Here is a 23,730-nt window from a genome sequence, read left to right as displayed (position 1 = left end):
ACCAACAAAACCTCAGCACATATACAGATATTTCACCAGAAGGAGCTCACAGCCTGTTAATACCCTATCTTACAAGATCAAGCCCTTCTGTGGTCATGGCTGAAAGCTACTGAATTTTGGCTGTCATAGGTCTCATAAACACCTGGCAGAAGAAACATGGGTCGGGTGACGGCTAGAAACAAGCCTGGAAAGCAGAGCCTTCTACTAGGAAAAAGAGACATTCTGGTTTAAGGTTAATATCAGGAGTTAACTAGCACCCACGGCAGGCACATTCAACTAAAGAAGAAAGTAAAGTGGACTAAGACTTAAATCCTAACCAGATATATTTTTATCAATTTAAACACACTAGAACCTTTAAAAATATAGTTACAAACAAGTAAATTTGGAAGATTTTAACATAGTTACTTAACACAGTTTGAATTTCCCCAAACTCTTTTTGCCCTCACGTGTGTCTGTATGAGCACCAGACATGCCACATTGTCAAAAATGAAAACAAAACAAAACAAACGAACATTTAATGGGGTCATTTTGCCCTAATCCCAGAAGAATCTAAGAAACTGAGAAAATACAGTTAAAGCCAATTATTTTATTAAGGGAGATAGATTACTTGAATGTTATCTGGTTGTAGTAGGAGAAAGAAACATGTGAGAAGTCAGATTTGTTGTTGACTGAGGAGGAGTGAGTACTAAAGGCTCTGCCCATGCCTTTCTGTATTCCTCCATGGTCACATGAGTCACTTTCCATTCAGAGGATTCTGGAGATAGGATTTTTTCAGTTATCAAGTAAGTCTTTAGGTCTTCTCTTAGTCAAGGCATCTGGTGAAAATATAATCTTATTTTTCAGACTCCTCTGGAGGATTAAAAAGTCTCTTTCGCATTGCATTGCCATGTTCCCTGCTCTTGGTCCTCTTTTCCATGTACTAGAAAATAAAAGGGGGTAGAGAAAAGACAGATTATGTCACCATTTGTTTTAAACATTTAAAAACACTTGCAAACGTTGTTTCTACGACAAAATTCTTATCTTTTAACTTCAATGATTCTGAGACCGAAAATAGTCACCTTGGAGACTACAATAATTTTATTCAGTTAGTACTATATCGACATCTTAACACATTTACAAATAATGAAATTTTTACTGACTTAATTTCCTCCCAATATATGAACTCAACAAACACTTAGCATCGGATGAGTGTTGTCCTTGCTCTCCAGGAGTTCACAATCTAGTAAAATCATCTAATCTCTGCTTGAACATTTCTAGTTATGAAGTACTGACTACCTTTAGTCTATTTAATTACTGGACACTTGTACTTGCTCAAAGGTTCTTATGTTGCTCTTCAAATTATGTTGCCCTTCAAATTCTCCTATTGCCCTATACTTTTGCCCTCTGCTATATCCAAATATCTGATTTCAGATAACCGATCTCTTATTCAGACTGAGTATTACTAGTTCCTAACATCTATTCCACAGAATATGGCTTCTGCCTTCTAATATCTATCTATAAAGCAATTTAATACAAATATCCCTTATAAAAATACCAAACCAAAATTAAATCGTGTTCTAGATAGTCTGAAAGACATGGACTACAGTAGGCCCATTAGTCCTTAAGATCTAAACATACTAAACTTATGTAATTTTTTTAATCAAATGAACTTTTTTTTTTAAGATTTATTTATTTATTCATACAGAACTGGGGTACAGGCCAGAGATGCGGAGGGTGAGAGGATTGACCAGAGAGAGAGCAGGGAGCAGAACAGGCGGATCGACGAAGTACACTGCTGAGGGGAGCAGCGGGCGGGTCAGGAGAGGTCTGCCACACCAGACCTCTCCGGGGCAGGCGGGGATGGAACTCATGAGAAAGTGGCTTTAGCTTCTTTGTGCAGTGCTTTAACCCGCTGCACCACCAGGGAGGGCCTGAACTTTATTTTTTAATTACTTTATTTGTATAGATTTTACATTACTTGTAGTCCCCATAGAATTTCCACAACCAATTCATCCCTGCACCAGCACCTTAGTCCCTTGTGCTCTTCTCCTTCCCTCTCTCCTGTAGAATGTGTCTGATTTTACAGCTGCCTGGTTGTTTTTGTTTAGTTTTTTTTTTAATTATTATTTTTTCCACTGAACCCTTGTTTAGTTCCCCTATATTCCTCCTATAAGTGAAACCATCCAATTTTCTTTTTTCCTTCTGACTTATTTCACTGAGCATCTGTTCTAGCTCCATCCATGTTGCTGTAAAGCGTATTAGATTATCTTTTTTTAGTTCCTGAATAGTAGTCCATTGTGTATATGTACCACATTATTTTTGTCCAGTCACCTATTTTTGAGTATCTGGGTTGTTTTCCAAGTCTTACCTATCATAAATAGTATTGCAATAAACACAGGGGTAGGTAACTGGCCCTTAAGCACATTGTTTCATATAGAAACTTAGTCAGCTAAATTTTTCAGGATCCTTTCATCATGAACAGTCATCAAGCCTGATTCTCCCCAAAGCCTATGTAAAATCAAAATGCAGTCTTCACTTTAGAAGTTTCCAGCCTTGTTTTCTGATCTAGCCAGTAGATTAAAAGAGGAGGCCTAAAAGACTGATACTTAGAAAAAATACATACTTAAGGCAGAGAAACTTGAATGTTAAATGTCTTTATATGTCTATTATTTACATGCTCACAGACATATTTTAAAGGTGAATGAAAGGATCAGTAGGTAGGAAGGACAGGAAGTGAAAATAAAGTTAAAAAAATTGAGTATATATAAAATCTTTTAGGAGCCAGAGATAAAGAAAAAGGCCACAGAAACAAAAATTAATGATAGACAATTAATGGAACAATAAAAATAGATGGCTAACAAGGAACTTGATGGCATCCCATTCCCCAATCCCTGAGATAATGATGGGAGATTTGTGACTCTGATGTGTCTAATCCTGTGGGCCAGTAACCTCAAATATAAGGGGTTAGCCTAGATAAACTTTAATAAATTTTCTAGGTTTAAGGTTATAAATATGGCATTTTGACATATAATCAAGAATGCTATTTTTTTTCTTTTTCTTCATCATTAAAGAACCACTTCAAAGTATAGGTTCCCTCATCCAAATCATTCCTTTTATTTATCATAATTTCACTCATAATACTACTTGGGGAAGAAGGATATTTCCTTGCTTTTAAAAGTTTCTAAAAACTTCCAGAACATGGAGGAATACCTGCTCTGAAGAAAATAATCTATCATCTATCTTTAATCAAGTTGGGAAAAGGACCTTAAAGGGGAAAGATAATACTTAGTAGCCGGCCAATAAATAAGTCATTGTGGTAAGTAAAACACAGTCTATTTTGAAATATATTATTAAGATATCTTCAAAGAGTACCAGAATAAAAGGAAAAAATAATGAATATGGCCTTACTCACAAAATTCTACTAAATCGAACAAATAGAATGGAAGACCAATCAAAACCAAACCAAACCAAAAAAAATTAAGGACAAGAGAGGATGACACACCAAAGCAGTTATTGTTTTGTCAATAAAATAACAGAAGTAGCAACAGAGCAGCAAAGAGAAACTCTGAAAGAATTGGCCAGAACCACTTACTAGTAAAAAACTCAAGGAAGAAAGTACTCAAATGACATATGAAAGAAATGATAGACACAATAAATGGTAAACTAGAAAGCGTTAAAAGCAGAGGAAATAGATGAACACATGTTCAGAGGATAGGGGGATGAAAGAACAGGCAGAAAAGATCTATATATCAGGCAACCAAGCAACATAAAAAGCACATAAAGGACTTAGAAAATGAGCTAAGGAGAAAACGTGGTATTTATATAAAAACAAAATATAAAAAAATATCTACAATAATCCACTCACTAGTGCCTAACACTGAGAAGAAAATGTCACTGGAAGATCTAATAAACAGCAAAATTACAGAAATGTTAGGGAAAAAAAAAAGCCGATAGGGAAAAACCTACCTTGCATAACTGAAAACATGTAAGAAATAAACAGCTACACAAAATAAAATAGTATAGACTTTATAATCCTGAATCATTAATGTCAGTAATATGTTCAAAGAAATGCATCCTTAAACAGCATCATTGTGTGAACATCACAAAATGTAATTTCACAAACCTAGATGGTACAGCCTATGACACACTGAGGCTGTATTATACAGCCTACTGGGGCCACCACTATACTGTGGTTCTTCATTGACTGAAATGTCACTAAGTAACATGTAGCTATTTTCCCCATAAGCTTAAGAAACAGCCCTACATTTAGTTTCTGTGTAAACTAGCCTTTACACAAACGAAGGAAAAACTTTTCGAAACACTAATACACGTATACATTTGTGTACACAAATAAAATTACCACAATACTAAATTCAAAACACCAGAAAAGTACTTTGTAAGGTAAAGACTCTGAAAAGGTTTCAGAAATAAAAGGATCCAAAAATGGAATATACGAAAATATAAAGATAAATATATTGAGCAGCTTCAAATATTGTATCTAATACCTTTCTCTCTTTTCTAAAGATTTATTTATTTATGCATACATTACTGGAGTACAGGCCAGAGGTGATGAGAGGATTCACCAGAGACAGAGTGGGGAGCAGAACAGGCAGAATGACAAAGTACACTGCTAAGGGGAGCAGTGGGTGGGTCAGGAAAGGTCTGACTCACCATGTGGCCATGTGGGTCACTTCTGGGGATGGAGACAGAACTCACACTGAAGTGGCTGGGGCTCACTTGCAGTGCTGTCCTTTAACCCAATGTGCCATCAGGGAGGGCCACCTTTCTCTTTTTAATATATTTATTACATCATCATTTTTGTATGATTTCCCCATGAAATTCCCACTATCAATTCACCTGTCCACCATGACCAGTCTCTTGTGCTCTTCCCATTCCTGTCCTGATCCATCTCCCTCCTCCTTCCCTACAGAATGTCTCTGATCTATCAAGAAAAAATTTCAAAAATACAGAACATGAAATATGGAGAGCAATTTTTTATTATATATATTTAAAGATTCTGGACAAAAAAATCTGATGTATGGCCCTCCCTGGTGGCGCAGCGGGTTAAAGCACAGCACTGAGAATCTGAAGCCACTTCCGCATGAGTTCGATTCCCGCCTGTCGCCTGCCCAGAGGAGACCACATGGCGAGCCAGACCTCTCCTGACCCGCCCGCTGCTTCCCTCAGCAGTGTACTTCGTAGATCTGCCTGTTCTGCTCCCCACTCTGTCTCTGGTGAAGCTTCTCACCGCCCCTGAGCCTCTGGCCTGTACCCCAGTTCTGTATGCACAAATAAATAAATCTTTAAATAAATAAAAAAAAAAAATCTGATGTACAAGACAAAAGCAGAATTAAACGTCTATTCAAAGATTTAAAAACATTCTCTGCTTGGTTAGCAATATTTATAAAATACAATACATTGTATTTAAAATTGTATTAAATAATACAATTATTGAATTTTATAAATTCTCTAGGCTGGCAATGTGCTATGTGCCCAAGTCCAAGTCATAGCCAAAAACTGGGTTCCAGTATGAGGCTTTCCAAACAAGTCAAACTAGATCCCTTTGGTTTGTACATACCATAATTATAAATGAAACTCAAAATCATAAAGCTGGAAAGAGCCTGTCTAGTTGCTCCATGTTACGAAAGGAAATTGAGGCCTAGAGAGTTTTGGTTACCTACAATAGCTAACAACTGACTGACATGTCTTTCTGCTGAAAGATTAAATTTCCCAAATCTTAAAACTTATCCAGTGACATTACAGTGATTACAATAAGAAAGTTGTTTTCATTTGTGCACACCTATGTTCTAAAACTGTACCTAAAACTGGCTTTCATTTCTCCTCTTGGTATCAGGAGAAAAGATACACTAAAAGTTAATTTTCTCAGTTATACTAAAATCTAGAGGAAAACTTAGTAATAACAGCAATATTGTTCAAAATGTTCCTTTGTATTGTTTCACCACTTCCCTCTTCCACTCTTTGACACTTTTCTTACCTCTTTCTTCAAGCATTTTCTCATCTCCCGGTCAAGATCATTGCAATGGCCAAAAAATTTCAGTACACTGTGCTAAAAGGAAGAAAAGGAGTAAAATATTTCATGCCTTCACATGCTAATGTCTTTGGCACATGGAATTTAAATATTCAATACTACAGAAATGAGTTAAATGTGCTACCTTGTTAATAAACAGTTAAGTCAGAAGTATATACACATAAGCAGGCATATCCTTCCTACAAAGGAAGTACAGGTAGAAATAGAATATATAACAGATCTATAGGTAGAAATGAAAAATTAAAAAGCTTTTGTTTGTAAAAATTTCATAATGTAGAATGTAAATTATTACATTACCTAATTAATGTAAAATAAGAGGCATTCTTATCTTAAGGGCCTGTTAAAATCACAGAACGATCCACCTTCAAATTACAGAGAGTGATGCCAAAGTACAGTGTGGTCATACAGACACAAATCCGAGTCACTTTACCAGTGAACACTCAGAGCCACAGAAAAGCTACTTAATAAATTTGGTACCAAACCATTTTCTCAGTTGCCGCATTCAAAATGTCATGTATCAGCAACACATGACACTGTTATTAGATGCCACATAAATAAGTCAATAATTCACAATATAAGGAGTTCTTAAGTTCAAAGTGCCTTTGTTTAAAAGTCAAAAATTGAAATCTGTTGGTTTCACCATAGGGTAGTGACAGGACTTGAACACGCCAAAGCAGATTGAGATGAAGACTGAAGTCAAGAACCTGAATTTCAACATGGCTAAAACTAGTGTTAATACTTCAAAATTTTTAAGGATGGGTCAGACAGCCTGATGAGCTGCAATAATGACAAGTTCAGAAGTGCTGAACTTGCAGTTGTAATAATAAGCACATCTTTCCCTTTTCTTTCTAATTAAGGCTTTCAGAGAACCAGACAATACATAATTAGTAAGTTATGCCTCATGCTACTTCTATTTTTCTTGCTCACCACTTTAGATTTATTTTTCTGGTCCAGTGGATTAATGGGCACAGTTACTCTAGCAAGCTTTTAAGATAAACTAGTATCTCCCAATAGTCCTAATGACCTTCTCAGAAAAAAATTTCCTCTGTATTTTTTCTAAATTACTTCCTTGACCACAAATAAACAGGGACAATGCATGTTCACATATACACACCCCTGGTCAAGTTAGAAATAACAAGAGATTTAAACTTTTAGAACGTAAGTCAATATTTCATAGCTTTTATTTGTTCATATTATGCCATATACATATATCTTAAGGCAAAAACTAACTTATTCAGTTGAGTTTTGAATAACTTAAGTTTGAATTGTGAGGTCCTCTTTTCTTGAATTTTTTTCAACTACTTCTCATCCTCCAGCTCAGCCTACTCAAAGTGAAGACAAAGATTGATGACCTTTATGATGATCCACTTATGATTTTTCTCATACTTTATTAGTAAGATGATGCTATATCAGACATATAATTCAAATAACATAAAGTGCTGCCAGTTTATGTATATACTAGTAAAGTTTCTAATTAACAGCAGAATATTAGTCATTAAGCTCCATAGGACACAAAAGTTAAAATTTTTAACTGCAAGATGGGGTGGGGGTAGAAGTTGTAGCACCCCTACCCTTTAGCTGTTTAAGGGTCAATTGTTATTTTCACCTGAACTAAACCCACATGTGAATTATATTCTTGTAATATCACAGAAAAACCATAAAATCCAAAATGCTCAAACAGCTTTGCACAAAGAATAAAATAAGAAACAAAAGCTATAATTTATAGTAGTTGAGTGGGGACGAAGAGGAAGAGCTGGAGACATAAAATGAGACTTATCCAAATAGAGCCTTTTAAAGGTTTGACTACTGAACCATGTGATTCTTTTACACATTCAAAAGTAAAACTGCAGAACAAATGAATCTAACAAATTATTGGAAGCTTAAATGCACATCCATGAAAGATTGGATAAATGAACTGACATATGCTTTCACAGAAGTGTAACATACAGTCATACATGACACAGTCATGGTCATAACATAGCTACAAAAAGAAAAAAATAAGTTCTTGAACGCACAGTTCTTACTCCCTCACATTGTGGCAGAACATTTTAAAGTTTAAGGATAAGTTTAAGGATGTTTTTCATAGGTTTGTTCATAACAGTGTTACTGGTATAGTAATTCTGAAGATACTGTATGTATCCATAGTAAATAAGTTTAACAATGTACTGGGTAACAGGATATTCACTGTGGAAAAGGGAACATCAAATATGGAATGGGATGTGGGTAATGTTGTAGTTCAATTAACTTCTACATACCATAAACTCAAAATAAAACCAACAACAACCCACAAAAGGCCCCACTGGAATTGGCAAAAGAAATGCCAATACCTTGCAATCCTCTTACATACATGTTTTAAGCCTGTAGTGCCTAATGTCACTACAGAATCAAACCAAGCAATCCACTGAACGAGTCAATCAATCAGTGCCTGGATTTCCCAAACAGCAATCAGGAAAGTCCACTAAGTCCCACTGTCAGAGCACCTAGGCAAATGAAAAGAAACACATGAAGTGACTGCTATAAAGGAGTGGTTTTCAAAGTGTAGTCCAGGGACAACAAGGAGCAGTTCCTAAGATTTTCCCATGGCCATCCCATGTTAAGAAAAAAAAATTCCTAATAAACAAAGATCTGGCAATTTCATTCTCTCACCAAGGTAAAGTCTGCCAGGGGATATACATTGTATAATATCACCACAGACTAAATATTAAGTAGATTTAAGAACCTAACACAGCTACAAAAAAAAAGTATTCAGTAATGAGGGAGGAAGACATGCAGAGTGATGAAATCCAAAAGACATGGGTCATAAAGGTTTTGAAACACAAAGAAATGCAGAATTTCGCATCCTAGTTAGACAGCCTTTCTCATAACCAGGTTAAATAAGGATTTACCTATGTCTTAATATTTGCATGGCTTCAACTTTGAACTTTTAAATATACGACCCACTACAAGTTGACTGATTTCCATGGCTTAAGGTATAGATTTAATTGTAGCTTTTCCGTATGATACATAATTGTCCTAGAGTCATTTATTAAAAATCCATCTTCAAAAACTACTTCTGGCCATGAGGGAGTAACTATAAAGATCTAGCCCTCCCATAGCAAGTAACGAGAAAACAGGAAAAATATAAGAAACTATTTTCAAATAACTTGAGCTCTACATTCACCCAAGCTTTCTACCTAGAGGCATTTCTAAACAGTGCAGCAAGGAAGACAACCTCAAGAGGAGAATGGCCATCTTACTAATGAGAGGAGGCAAACATCATGTTTTAAGGCGGTTGAAGCAACTGACATTTGTGAGGTAGGGGAAATTAAGAGTATAAAGATACACAGCAAAATAACTCCTGAAATCTATAATGGGTTACCATGAGCCACTGAATATTTATCTAGACCTATGTAGTAAGTACGAAACCTCACAAAGTAAGAATAACTACAATAATTACAAAAAATAATCACAACAGTGATAAGCAGATAAATTCAAATAACTTATACACAGTGGAAATGGAGCTAAAAGTAGAGGACTGCTTTAATAATTGCACTAAACTAATCCTAGAATAAAGGCTACTTGAGACAGGCCCTAAAATTACCTAAAAACACACCTAGAAAGGATGGATCAAGCTGTTCCCCTAAGTAAATGAACCTCCTACCAAAAGATAACAAAATCCAAGTTAAAAATGGTTAGTATCATATGAAAAGCTAGTAAACATGTTTTTTGTAAAAACTGACAAGCTCATTCTAAAATGTTTATGGCTATGAAAAGGGCCTAGAATAACTAAAACAACTTTGTAATAAAACAACTCTGTAAAAATGAATAATTAGATTTCTACTATATGGTTTTGAAACATACAACATATTAGTAATCAAATTGTTGTGCTACTGGCATTAAGAACAGAAACACCAGAAAGAGATGCAATCAACTGACAAAGTCTGTCTGGAAAAAGGACAGACTTTTCAACAAATGGTATTGCAATAAACTAGACAGCCATAAGAAAGTAAACCTTGGGCCCTCCCTGGTGGCCAAAGGGTTACGGCGCAGTACTGCAAGCAAGCCGCAGCTGCTTCAGTGCGAATTCAATCACAGGCCCCAGAGGTGACCCAAATGACATGGCAGACCTCTCCTGACTCTCCCGCTGCTCCCCTCAGCAGTGTACTTTGTTTACCTGCCTTTTCTGCTCCCCATTCTGTCTCTGGTGAGGCCTCTCACCTATCCTGCACCTCTGGTTGTACCCCAGTTCTGTATGAATAAATAAATCTTTAAAAAAAAAAGTAAATCTTGACTGACAACTCAACACATACATAAAAATTGAAATGCATTGCAGACCTAAAGTTGAGACTTCCAGCAACCCCACTCCTAGGTATCTACCCAAAAGACACAAATACACTGATTCAAAAAGACACCTGTACCCCCATTTTTATTGCTGCTATATTTACAATAGGAAAGACATGGAATCAACTCAAATGCCCAAACGTAGAAGACTGGATTAAAAAGATGGGGTCATATATGCAATGGAATATTACTCAGCAACCAAAAAAGATAAACACATGCCTTTTGCAGCAACATGGATGGAGCTGGAAGGGATCATGCTTAGTGAAATAAGCCAGAAAGAAAAAGAAAAATACCAGATGGTTTCACTCATAGCAAGAGTATAAAGGGCTGGGGGGGGGGGAGGAGAATAATAATGAACAACTATATAACTATATACCAGAAACATTATACAGGGGTGGACTGGGGAATGGGATCAAAAAAAGTGGGGGGGGGCACTGAACTATGGTGATAGCACACAGGTGATTTGGTGATGGGAAGCCCACAGGGATTACAAATGAGATGGGAAAAGGCACAAAATGAAGTGAAAATAAACTGTTATATTATTAAAAATTAAGACTTCCAGGAGGAAATAAAAGGCAGAAAATCTGTGATTTTCCTAAATTAATAATCAGTTCAAAATTATGTAACTATGGGAACCACTGGAAATTGTATATACAAATATCCGTACAAAAAATAAATAATACAAATTAAATTTCATCAAATTTACAAGCTGATCTTTGAAACACATCCTTGAAAAAAAAGATGCTATGGACTGGGAGAAAAGATTCACAATAGCCTTATATCTATAACACTCATATCAGACAAAAGACTTTTATGCCTGATGATAAAAAAATATTCTTTACTTCAGTTTTAAAAAACCATTTTTACAATACTATATGACAAACCAATTTTAGGAATTTAAAAGGGAAAAAGATTTGATGTGGTCAACATACATACATATGTTAAAATGCCTCAAAACATCAGCCATTGAGAAACACAATTTAAAACCAAAATCATTACTATACACCACAAATTGACTCTTTGATTGTTATAAAATACCAAGAGTTGGTAAGGATAGGGAGGTGTCAGGGATGTAAAATACAGAATGGAAAAATTTGGCACTTCTTACAAAGCTAAAAATAGATTTACCATACAACCCAGTCATTCCATTCCTAAGTATTACCCAAGAGAAATAAAAAGATATCCACACAAAGACTTGTACATGAATTTATTCAAAACAGCCTACAGCAAACAACCTAAATGTCTACTGACAGACAAACTGATATAATGTCTGTATAATGGAAGATGCTACTTAGAAATAAAGAGGAAAAATAGGTGTGAATGTCAAAAAAATTATGTGGAGCAAAACACAAGACTATGCAATGCAGTCCATTTACAAAAAGTTCTACAAATTAATCTACAGTGACAAAAAAATAATCCAATAGTTTTTTTGGACCAGGGTAAAGGTCAAATAACTACAAAGAAAAATTGGGAGGGGTTTTTTTTGGTGTGGTGATTAGATGCACAGGTGTTTACATTTGTCAGAACTCAAATTGTACTCCAGTAACACTAGCTATCATTAATGAAAATGGATGCAAGCATACATTTACACCAACTTCTCTTACAACTGACCCTATCTAGTTTTTTTTATTAAAAAAGAAGGAAAAAGAGATGAATTCAGGATTTGAGGGAAGATGATGAAAAATATAAGCTTGCTTATACCCTACTAAAGGAAGATTGCTTATTAAACTTGTTAGGTGTACTTTTCTGACAAAAGGACTTTGAAAACCTTTTAGAGTTTTTAAGATTTTTAGAAGCCATAAAAATAAAGGTAATATACTGTATGTAGATTATACTTTCAATAAAATTACTTGTGACTCTACTTTAGTACCAGTTATTTAAGATGCTATCTTTTATCATAAGAAATCCATTTGAACAGGAAAGAATACTTATTAATTTAATGCCAATTTTAAAACAGTCATGGGCCAAAGACAGTAAACAAACATAAACATGTAACAAATATTGCTTGAAAGAAAGGATTCAAAAACTTTGACCTCTGTCATAATTTGATCAATCTAGGAAATAAATTTAAAGCAATAAAACATCCTTATTTTTATTTTTCATGATGAAAAACGCACTTCTAAACAGCTCTATCAGTAACAAGATCCATGCAAGAATGAAACATCATTCCAGAAAGTATTTCTCCCCTCTAAGCTTCTTTCAGAACATGCCTTTCTGTTCCTTCCTTTCCACCTCTCCCTTAAATCAACACAAATAATCAATTCCTACTCTTAGAAAAAATAAGCATTTCACATTTTTTCCTTTTAAAAATCTGAACTTCTATAATCTGGCTCATTTTTCAGTAAGGAGAAGGAATGTAAGAATAACTATTAATTCCTGATCTAAATACATGGCGAGCATAGCTTACCTATATTACAATGATACCAACAAAATTCTTAAAACAGTATAAACTGACTTCACAAGTCATGGGTATGCTTACTACTTTACTTTTTAAATGGTATTCATTCAGATGATACTACTATTACTTGATGTGTATGTAGGTTATGAAAATCATGAGGAAAATAAAATCATCATGCAAAGTTAAGGAAAAACACAAATGCTTCTTATAACTATCATTCATCAAATAAAAGAGAAAGGGTAAATCGTTGACATCTGTAAAAATATCTGCTTAATTTTAATGCATTCCAAAAATGAGTTTCTCTTCTATTTTGGTTTTAACCACGGACTTTACCCATTCCGCGAACAATTAAGTAAACCTGTCAAAGTAGGGCAATCATAAATTAAATCTAGTTAACATCTAATTACATAAAATGTTCCAATTTCCTTTAAACACAGAATGGTAGACATTAAGGAATACAAAGTCTTAAAAAAAATTCCATTATAATGAAGAGTAAGAACTGAACATAATTGTTCTAGCATCCTATAATTGGGAAAGGAAAAGTATTTTATTTTAAGAACATGGACACTCAGCATTACAATATTACTTCCCTAAATTCCCCCAAAGAAACTGACCTCCTTGATTTTTTTTTTAACTATATATAACCACTTTGGGGTTTCTTAAATTTATTTATTTATTTATACTTTTACATCAATGTTCATTTTTGTACAGTATTTGCTTTCTCCTGGCCTCCTCTTACTAATCACAAAAGGAAGTGGTTTCTTAAAAACCAGAAGTATCAATTGCTATTCTTCAGCTAAGATCCACCTAAGACATTATCACTTGCTTCCATTAATGAAGAACACATTTTACATCAGTTTGTTGTACCTACATTTCATTTCTGCTTTAGTTATTGTTCTGAACTCTTACATTTTTGTGACATTCCTTAAGCAAGTTAATCAAGACGTTGCATTCTTCAGTGTGCAAGTGTGGAGATAAGTCAGGATGCATCTTTAGAAGAAGGTGATGGAGCACAGCAGAGCAAACCTGTGGATACAAGAGTGTCTTGAATATGTGTGAATATATTTGTCAATGCAACCTACAACTATTTTCAATAAGAAATGGCAGTGACTTGCTGGTGGGAATGCAAACTAGTACAACCACTATGGAAAACTGTTTGGAGGTTCCTCAAACTGCTAACCATGGAGCTTCCCTATGACCCAGCAATCCCACTCCTAGGTATCTACCCAAAAGACACAAAAACACTGATTGAAAAAGATACCTGTACCCCCATGTTTATTGCTGCTTTGTTTACAATTGGAAAAACATGGAAGCAGCCCAAATGCCCAAAAGTAGATGACTGGATAAAAAAGATGTGGTACATATATACAATGGAATATTACTCAGCAACCAAAAGAGAAACACATGTCTTTTGCAGCAACTTGGATGGAGCTGGAAAAGATCATGCTTAGTGAGATAAGCCAGAAAGAGAAAGAAAAATACCGGATGGTTTCACTCATAGCAGGAGTATAATAGACCAGGCGAGAAAATAACAAAAATAATGAACAACCATATACCAGAGACATTTTGCAGGGGTGGAGTGGGGAATGGGGTGGGGAGGGAAATGCACGGGATTATGGTGATGGCACACGGGTGACTTGGTGATGGGAAACCCGCCGGGATTACAATTGAGATGGGGGGGAAAATGTACAAAATGATGTAAAAATAAACTTTTGTAAAATTAAAAAAAAAAGAAAAAGAAAAAAAAGAGAGAAATGGCAGTGACCATTATGAAAAGAGAATGTTTTTCCTGGGCAAATATTAAACTTGAGCCTCAGTTTCCTCATCCAGTAATTTAATATTCAGCAAGTTATCTGGAGTGTTTAAGAGAATGTTTAGAGGTGCACAGAAAAGACTCAAAAGATTCCACTCTGAAGACAAATGCTCAGAAACAGCTTGTCTATATTAATAAGCTTCACTTCAATTATTTTACCCACAATACTGAAACTGAAATTTTTTCTTGTTCAGAAAAAATTCTACCAATTATGAGAACTGTTTTATTTATCTTTTAAAATGTAAATTCTCTGGGAGGGTAAAGAAGCACCAAGCAGTGTTACAATAGTGTGAATAAATGCAGTTTTCCCCTAACATCTGGCTGACAAAATCTAACTAAATAAACAAGCAGATGATAAAAAACTTTTTCAGGGGCCTCCCTGGTGGCGCAAGGGTAAAGTGCAGCACTATGAAGCTATCGCCACAGTCACTGCAGCACAAGTTTGATTCCCAGCCATGGGTGACCCATATGGCACAGCAGACCTCTCCTGTCTTACCCACTGCTCCCCTCAGCAGTGTGTTTCCATCAGTCTGCCTATTCTGTTCCCCACTCTATCTCTGGTGGATCCTCCTAGCCCCCTCCCCCACACCTCTGGCCTATATCCGAGTTTCCAGTTATTGTATGCATAAATAAATAAATCTTAAAGAAAAAAAAAGTTAAACTTAGCAGATATATCCATTAAATAAAATTATTATAACGAAAATAGGAAACTGAAATTAAGTTTAAGGACAAAGTAGAAAACACGGTCAAGGAAAAGCATTATTCAAAGGTGTTTATTATAATGATGAAGCACTACTCACTTCTTTCTTAACCTATTTTTTAACTCAGAAAAGGTTATCAAAAGAACCAGTGAATTACTTTAATCTTTCAAAAGTCCCAAGAAAGAAAATATAGAGTGTAGATTAACTAAAGGGTTCTTAGATGCATCAAAAACATCATCATTCTGGGCCCTCCCTTGTGGCGCAGCGGGTTAAAGCACAGCACTGAGAATCTAAAGCCGCTTCCGCATGAGTTCAATTCCCGCCTGCCCCGGAGGTGACCACATGGCGTGGCAGACCTCTCCTGACCAGCCCGCTGCTCCCCTCAGCAGTGTACTTCGTCGATCTGCCTGTTCTGTTCCCCACTCTGTCTCTGGTGAAGCCTCTCACCGCCCCTGAGCCTCTGGCCTGTACCCCAGTTCTGTATGCACAAATAAATAAATCTTTAAAAAAAAAATCATCATTCTATAAATGAGAAGCAGTTAACAACTCATGAAAATTAGAAAACTTTGTGCTTATAAAAAAACTCCACTAAGAAGAAATAAGCCAGAAAGAAAAAGAAAAATACCAGATGGTTTCACTCATAGGAGCATAAAGGACCGGGGTAGAGGGGAAATAATAATAATGAACAACTATATACCAGAGACATTTTACAGAGGTGGCGTGGGGAATAGGATCAAAAGGGGGAGGGGGGCAGGTAGAGTGCACAGGACTATGGTGATGGCACACAACAGATATGGTGATGAGAAGCCCATGGGGATTACAACTGAGATGGAAAAAGGCATAAAATTATGTAACAATCAACTATTATAAAAAATAGTTATTATAAATAAATCTTAAAAATAAAAAAAACCCGGGCTCTCCCTGATGGCGCAGCGGGTTAAAGCACAGCACTGGGAAGCTAAAGCCACTTCCACATGAGTTCGATCCCCGCCTGCTCCAAGGAGATCCACATGGCGTGGCAGACCTCTCCTGACCTGCCCACTGCTCCCCTCAGCAGTGGACTTCGTTAATCTGCCTGTTCTGCTCCCCAGTCTGTCTCTGGTGAGTCCTCTCACCCTCCACATCTCTGGCCTGTACCCCAGTTCTGTACGAATAAAGGGAAAAAAAACCACTATGAATATTAAAAACAAACCACACTTCTGAGTGACAATGACATACCTAGGTAGGTTCATCAGGGAGGCTGACACTGGAGAGTGCTGGAGGGAAGGGGTGAAGGAAGTATATGGGATATCTCTACTTTCTGCTCAATTTTGCTATAATCCTAAAAAAAATAAAATCTACTATTTAACAAAAGGCAAGTGAGAAACTAAGATGATATCTGCAAACCACAGACAAAAGATTTATATCTAGAATACATAAAAAAATGCTTATAAATAATACAATGTTTAAAATGGATGCAAAAGATGGGCAAAACATTTGAATTGATACTTCAACAAAGAAGCTACAGGAATGGTTAAGAACATGAAAAAGACTGCTAAACACCATTAGTCATTAGTCATTAGTGAAATGCAAACTACAAAAAGAGACTACCTTATATCCACCAGAATAACTATACTCAAAAATAACTATACTCAGACAATACCAAACACTCTTTAGGATGTAGAGAAAATGGAACGCATGCATTGCTGTTATGATGAAACAAGACAGGACACTTCAGAAAGCAATTCAGCCCTTTTTCAAGAAATTAAATACAAACTTAACATATGGCCCAGAAGTTGTACTCCTAACACCCCACCAAAGAGAAATAACACATATCTATAAAGACATGAATGTGACTTTTCACGGCAGCATTATTAATAATTGTCAATACAATTAAAATATCTAATAATCATATATAGGTAAACAATCTGGTATAGCTATACAATGGAATAAAAATATTCAGCAACTAAACGGAATGAAACTATATACATACATCGTCACGATTAACCTCAAAAATTAAATGAGAAGTCCAATTCAAATGACTAGACTATATGATACCATTAAAATGTAGAGGCAAAAAGTAGATCATTGGTTGCTTAGGCTTCAAGGTAAGAGTAAGACTTGCAAATAGGCATAAAAGAATCTGTTGTGATGATGAAAATGCTCTAAAGTAGGATTGTAGTAGTGGTTATAAAATAGTGTAAGTTTACTAAACCATTGAATTCACCAGAAAAGCTTAAATTTTATGGTAAATAAATTATATTTTAACAAGGATTTTTAAAAGTTCCAAGAAAATCAAATTGCTGATCAACCTCCCACTCCCAATAAAATCCTTAAATAAATGTAAACAGGGGCTTCCCTAATGATGCAAGGGGTTAAAACAAAGCATTGTTGCAAGGAGTTAAAACAAAGCATTGTGAAGCTATCCCCAGCCAGAGAGCTAACCTAGGTGGCTCAGCAAAACCTCTCCTCTCTCAGGAGAGTGTTTCAGTCAGCAGTGTGTTTCAGTAAATCCACCTGTTCTGCTCCCCAATCTGTCTCTGGTGAATACCCTCACCATCCCACACATCTGGCCTATACCTCTTGTAAGCAAAAATATATTTTTAATTTTAATGACTAATTCTGGTGAGTTATACTATTTCAGATTTTGATTTAGAAAAATATAAGTCGATCACACTATTCTATTCAGTAACTACTAAAAAGAAACAAACAAAAACACACCACAGTGGAAGAACACAAATCAGGTCATTTAGCAGTTAAGTTCAAGTTGTTTGCCTGCCACTAACTATGAAGTCTTTTTAATAAAACAACAATTCTGCCTTGAAAAAACAAGGTTTCATATAATAATCTAAGCTATTAATTTAATGCTGTACCAATACTATGCACCTACATTTATCTACAGTGGTTATTTGGTCTCTGCCTCACTTTTTTTCCTAAAGGAAGATGTATATAGGTTAAGTTACCTAGAAATGTTTTAAGTATTTCATTTTGTACAAACATTTGACAAAATATTTTCACATTTCTATGAACCAGCCCTCAGATTTACTCCTTTATAGTTCAGGAACAAGCTTATGGCAATAAATACATTAAAGTCACCCAGCTGCTGAGATGCATGCAAGTTGTATATATGCATAAATGCATATCAAATTATATATATTTTTCTTCCTCCATAATAAAAAGTTTACTTGAAATACAATGTGCTGTAGCACACCAGCATACCAGCAAGACCTTTTCCCTTCTTACTTATCCTGGATGACGAACTCAAAGAAATAAGATGTTTTATTTAATTTTTTCCCGCTGGTAAAAAGTTACTAAACCTAAAGTACTAAACACATCTCTTATCTAACAAATTCCTTGCTTTACATTTACCCTCTGTTTTCCACATACCTTTTTAGAAAGCTCTTCTTCCTTTCCCCCCTCTGTTCTTTTAATGCACACTCTGTCATGTGGCTTTGCCAAACCATTGATGCACACATGTAGATGCATTATTATAATCTTGGGTATAATATACAAAGCATGACTCTAAAAGCCTAACATTAAAATGTTGGTACTTCTCAGAACATGCTGATATTTTCTAGTAATCACCTTTAAAAACATATACTGACAATACTATTATAACTCAAAGTGACAATTTATGAACTGATGAAAAGTTAAATGTATATCCCATACTCATATATTTAAATTTCTTCAAAGACATAAGAATATATCTACAGTATTAGAGGAAATAATTTGAACTTTTTGATACAAGTCTTATAATCTCTCCCGTATCTATGGGAAGTGCTTTTAAAATTTGATTGAACCATAAGAAGTTGCTTTTATGTAGGTGAAAATACGCATTACTCAAATTTTCATAGCAGAACTAGGCCCCAAGTGACACAGTAAATTACAGAGTAACTACCCAAATAATTTCTTACCATGACAGACTTTTCCCATGTTAAAAGAGAAAAGACATGCCTTCCCAGAAGTTTGTGATGGATATAAATTCAGAATCTATTTCCCAAAGAGTGTGTGGTTGGCTACCAATTCAACAGGGATTAATTCTAAGCCTATGTTTCTAAAACATCAATGTATTACTCTGTGCTAGAAACCGAGAGCAGGTAACATCAAGAAAAAGAATAGCACTGTTTGTCCTCACTGGCCACATCCGGGATACTGACAATATGACTGTTCCTGGAAGGAGTACTCAGAAAGGAGGTGTTTTTGACAATAGGTTTAGACAAGACATTAATAAAATTGGGAATTAATAAACCTTTGGGAAGCCCATAACAGAGGAAACAGCAACAGCGCAGGTAAGTAAGACAAGCAATCGAGTTGAAGGGAGATGTGGGTTTGAAAACAAAAGCTGTGGCATCAGCTATTTCACAAATATTTACTTAAATTACTTAAATGTGAGACCTAAGTCTCTTCTTCCATAAAATATGTTTTTTGCTAAACATGGTGGGTCAGGGCCCAAAGGAACCAGAATGGCAAAAAAAAAAAAACTACTGGTAGTCTGAACTTTGAAATCTATGTAGTTTAAAAGAACATTCTGAGGAATGGGGCACACTTGCTTCCCGTGTGCTGATGAAAGCCCCTCAAACAAAACATCCCAGGGGATTTTAGTTTTGTGAGGTACTTTTGTGTTAAAGAAGTGGACGCAGCAATGTATACTCGAGGTCGATGGGGTCAAAGAGAGCTGTTTCTAGAGAAACCTGGTGCCCATTTAAAAGTGAAAGAAGTTTTTATCAGTGGTATTAAAGAGTATACAGAAGAATGTAATTTGACAGGCTACTTTTAAAAGATTGAAAACACAGGCATTTGAAGTATATACAGAAAAATGTAACTTGAGAGACTACTTTGAAAAGTATGGCAAGATTGAAAACAGACATTATGGGAAGACAGGTAGAGATTTGCCTTTGTGACATTTGATGATCGATAGTTGATAAAATTTTTCAGAAATGCCACATTATTAATGGGCATAACTTGGGTGAAAGGCCCTTTTTTAAACAAGAAAAGAAGAAAAGCAGTCTACTGGATCAGAAAGAGGTTATAGAGATAGATCTCTTAACTTTATGGGTCATGGAGAGAACTCTGGAAGTAATGAGGGCGTTTTGGTCATGACAGAAACTTTGATAGAAGAGGCTATGGTGAAGAATGTGGAGGCAGCAAAGGCAGTTATGGATATAATGTGTTTGGAAATGATAGTGGCAACTATGGTGGTGGTCCTAGTTATAGTAGAGGAAGCTATGGTAGTGGAACAGGATATGGAAACCAAAGTAATGGATATGGTGGTAGTGGTGATGGTAGTAGTGGTGGAGGATATGATGGTTACAATAAAGAAGGAAATTCTGACACTGGTCACTATGGTGGTAGTAGTAACTGTAATGATTTTGGATATTTCAGTGAATAACAACAATCAAATTGGGGATAGGTTCAGTGGAAGGAGCTTGGCTAGTCCCTGTTGTAACTATTAAGCATCTGGTGGTGGAAGTGGTGGCTATGGTAGCAGAAGATGCAAAAACTTCAGCAGAAAAGGAACATGGTTCTTCGGAGCAAGTAGTATCAGCAAAGCTGCACGTAACTTTGAGACAGTCACCCCAAATCTGTTAGAGGGAATGTAAAAATCTGCCACAGACAGAACAATGATCCATAGTCAGAAAAGTGACAGCAGTAAACCCTCCTTGTTCAACACAGTGTAGTTACAGTTTGGAAAAATTGCAGCTATTGATTGACATGATTTAGTGTCATACACTGCTTTTATCTAACCTTTTATCTGTTGTAGTTTTGCCTTTTTCTTTTCATTGCATCAGTTACAATGTCCTGTATTTTTTGGTAGTGTTATCAGGAATAAAAAAGAAATCTTAAAAAAAGAAATCATTCAATATTTTAGTTTCGTCATAAACTTTAACATAACATGTAAGAATATTTGAAATGAGAACAAGCATACCATCTAGAAAGAACTGTTTGTATATTTTAAATACCCTGTCACATAATGGAAAAGTAGAACTGAATTTACTAAAGTGTTTTGAAGGCAATAGAAACCAAAAATATGGAAGAGCAAACAATGAAGCAGGCTGCTGTGAAGCTTAGGTGTTTGTCCCTGTGTGCCCCAAAAAGGCAGTCTACATAAATTAAGGATGTCATAGAGTACAGTCTTGCTGTAAGTTACTTCTCAAATGTAAAATCACAATTAAGTGATTGTAAGTAGCTTGCCAAAATAAAATCCTTACTCAAAGGATAAACAATACCACAAAAAGAAATTTCAAAAGGGTACTGCCAAATTAAGGATAAACACCGAGTCCCACACTGAAACAAATATGGAGGAATATTCATGTGTGGTAACTTCAGAGAGTGAAGTGAGAAAGAGATGCTAAATTCCATTCAAACAATAATTTTTTAACACAAAATTTCAGTCCCACCTTTACAATGACATTTAGAAAACATCACAAGGATTAATTTGCCACAATTAAAACACTTCTCTCCCTGTGCCAATCCTTAAAGGATGCCCACGTCGGTAACAGTACCCCATGATACAGATTTCAACCACCAGGTGGCAGAAGTTTGGGGGAAAAAAATAAGCCAAAAGTAAGCAATACCTTCACACAGAAAAAGGAGCAAGCATTCGTAACACTAGCAAATCTATAATCACAAAAGGGAAAACCCTCTATTTTAATGCCATTTAGGTTTCTCTTTTAGAAAGATTTTGCTATTATGTGGCTGCACTGGAAAGAAATGTATACCACAATTGCAATTTCTAATGTTATTTTTAAACAAGCAAAAAACAAGTCCAGAAAGCCTATTGTTCAGTTTAAATAATCTCCAGGAAAAAAAAAACTGTAAATTAATACTTAATGCTTTCTAAAACATTTTTAAAGTCTACATTTCAAAAAGTACTGGTATTTGTTAAATTTGTTAAAAAATTTCTCCACCTCTTTCAAAGGATATACCATATTCAGCCAAGCCTACACAGACTTTGACTAGTGTGCTAGAATACAGATGCTGTAGCTGAGGGCAAGCCCCTGGTTGCCAGGGGAGAAGGACCATAGGATTCTACCTTCTATGTCCTTGTTTCTCAAGGAAGCTTTCTCTAAATAAGAATGTATCAGCACTTACTAGGTGCTTAGCATTCTGCCAATTCACATGAATTTCAGGGAGAAAAATTAAACCATACACGTCAAAGAATGCGCAGGCTAGCAAGGGGGGTATTTTGTCAATGCCTATAAGTAACTGCCCAGTAAGTGTCTGCCATACATTAACTAAGGGTTGGAGATTTGAGAACTAGGTTCATTTGAAATCAAAGAAAAAAACGTCTGCAAAGAGTAGAGACACAGTCATGCGTTCCTGGCCCGAAAACATTCCGAGTTATGCGTCCTTGGCGATTTCCTAGCTGTGCAAAGGCAAACTGTAATGACAGGCGTCGGCAGCACAGCCCACTGCACATTTAGGCTCTACAGCCTTGTGGTCCCACATTAAATATGCTGTCGGTCTTTGATCCAAAGGTCTCTAACCTCCTCTGAATGTCACAAAATCAGTCCTTTGCCACTGCAAACTTCTCTGATACCTTTAAAACGTTAAATGAAGATTTTCTGGAACTTGGATTTACTTAGGACTCCATAAAGCACCTACGGTGATATGAACAACAGCGTGATCTTTAAACTCAACAAAAGGGATTTGAATGTCTACTTTCCTTCAAAAACGATGCCCAAAGAGTGACTATTGACTCCTCACACCCCCGGACTGCCTGGTGAACGTTCGCCGCAGCTAGGGTGCGCGCTAAGGGTCGCCCACCTTCGACCGGCCAATTCTGAACTCCAGCAATGGCGACAGCAATCGTAGGATGGATGGAGCGCTCGCCACCGCACAGGGTATGGCCTGCGCACCCCACCGCCGCAGCGCCGGCTTACACCCATTATACTGGCGGGGAAACCGAGGCTCGGGGAAAGAAGAAGCCCACCCGAAGTCGCGTGGCCCCAAGTGGCCAAGGCCATTCGAGAAGACAGCGAGGAAGTCTGGAAAGGAGCATCTGACGGCGGGGGAGGTCGGGGCGCGCCCCCAGCCAGATCAGAAAACTCTCCCCAGGCCTGGTCGCAAGACCGCGGGAGCAAAGGCCGCCCCGAGGTCCGGGAGCCGGGGCCACCAGTGCCAGCTTCCAGGGCTGGCGGGAAGCCCCGGCAGAACGCGGCAGAGCGGGGCGCGCCGAGTTGGGGGACACGAGACGCGACAGGTGGGGAGCCACCCGCAGCCGCCAATCCAGCCAGTGCCTGACAGCGCCCCTCACCACCACCGGACTCCCCAGACTCACCCTACTCGCGGCCACTCCGGAGATCTTTGCCGGCGTTGACAGACGAGGATTCCACACCCCTAACCCGCCGCCTGGACGCCAGACCCGCAGCTCCCGGAGACCGAGGCGCGACGCCCTCCACAGCTGACCCCGCCGGGCCAGCCCCGCCGCCCGGGCCCCAAAGGCGCATGCGCCACTGGCCGGACTGGCCCATTGCGGGCGCTGGCGGGG

General features: G+C 36.9%; 1 protein-coding gene across 1 annotated transcript; it reads right to left on the bottom strand.

Moving 5' to 3' along the window:
- Positions 1-566: 566 nt before the first annotated feature.
- Positions 567-23,651, bottom strand: CMC2 (C-x(9)-C motif containing 2). Its single transcript, XM_004690353.2, has 4 exons — positions 23,521-23,651; positions 13,656-13,772; positions 5,975-6,046; positions 567-919 (listed from the first exon to the last, which is right to left on the bottom strand). Exons 2-4 carry the CDS (start codon positions 13,734-13,736, stop codon positions 833-835), a joined length of 240 nt encoding a protein of 79 aa, XP_004690410.1. The 5' UTR covers positions 13,737-13,772; positions 23,521-23,651; the 3' UTR covers positions 567-832.
- Between the last annotated feature and the right edge of the window lie 79 nt (positions 23,652-23,730).

This window comes from Condylura cristata, unplaced genomic scaffold, assembly GCF_000260355.1.
Source record: "Condylura cristata isolate star-nosed mole 26May11 unplaced genomic scaffold, ConCri1.0 scaffold00028, whole genome shotgun sequence".
NCBI lineage: Eukaryota > Metazoa > Chordata > Mammalia > Eulipotyphla > Talpidae > Condylura > Condylura cristata.
This window is presented reverse-complemented; position numbering and strand designations above follow the sequence as displayed.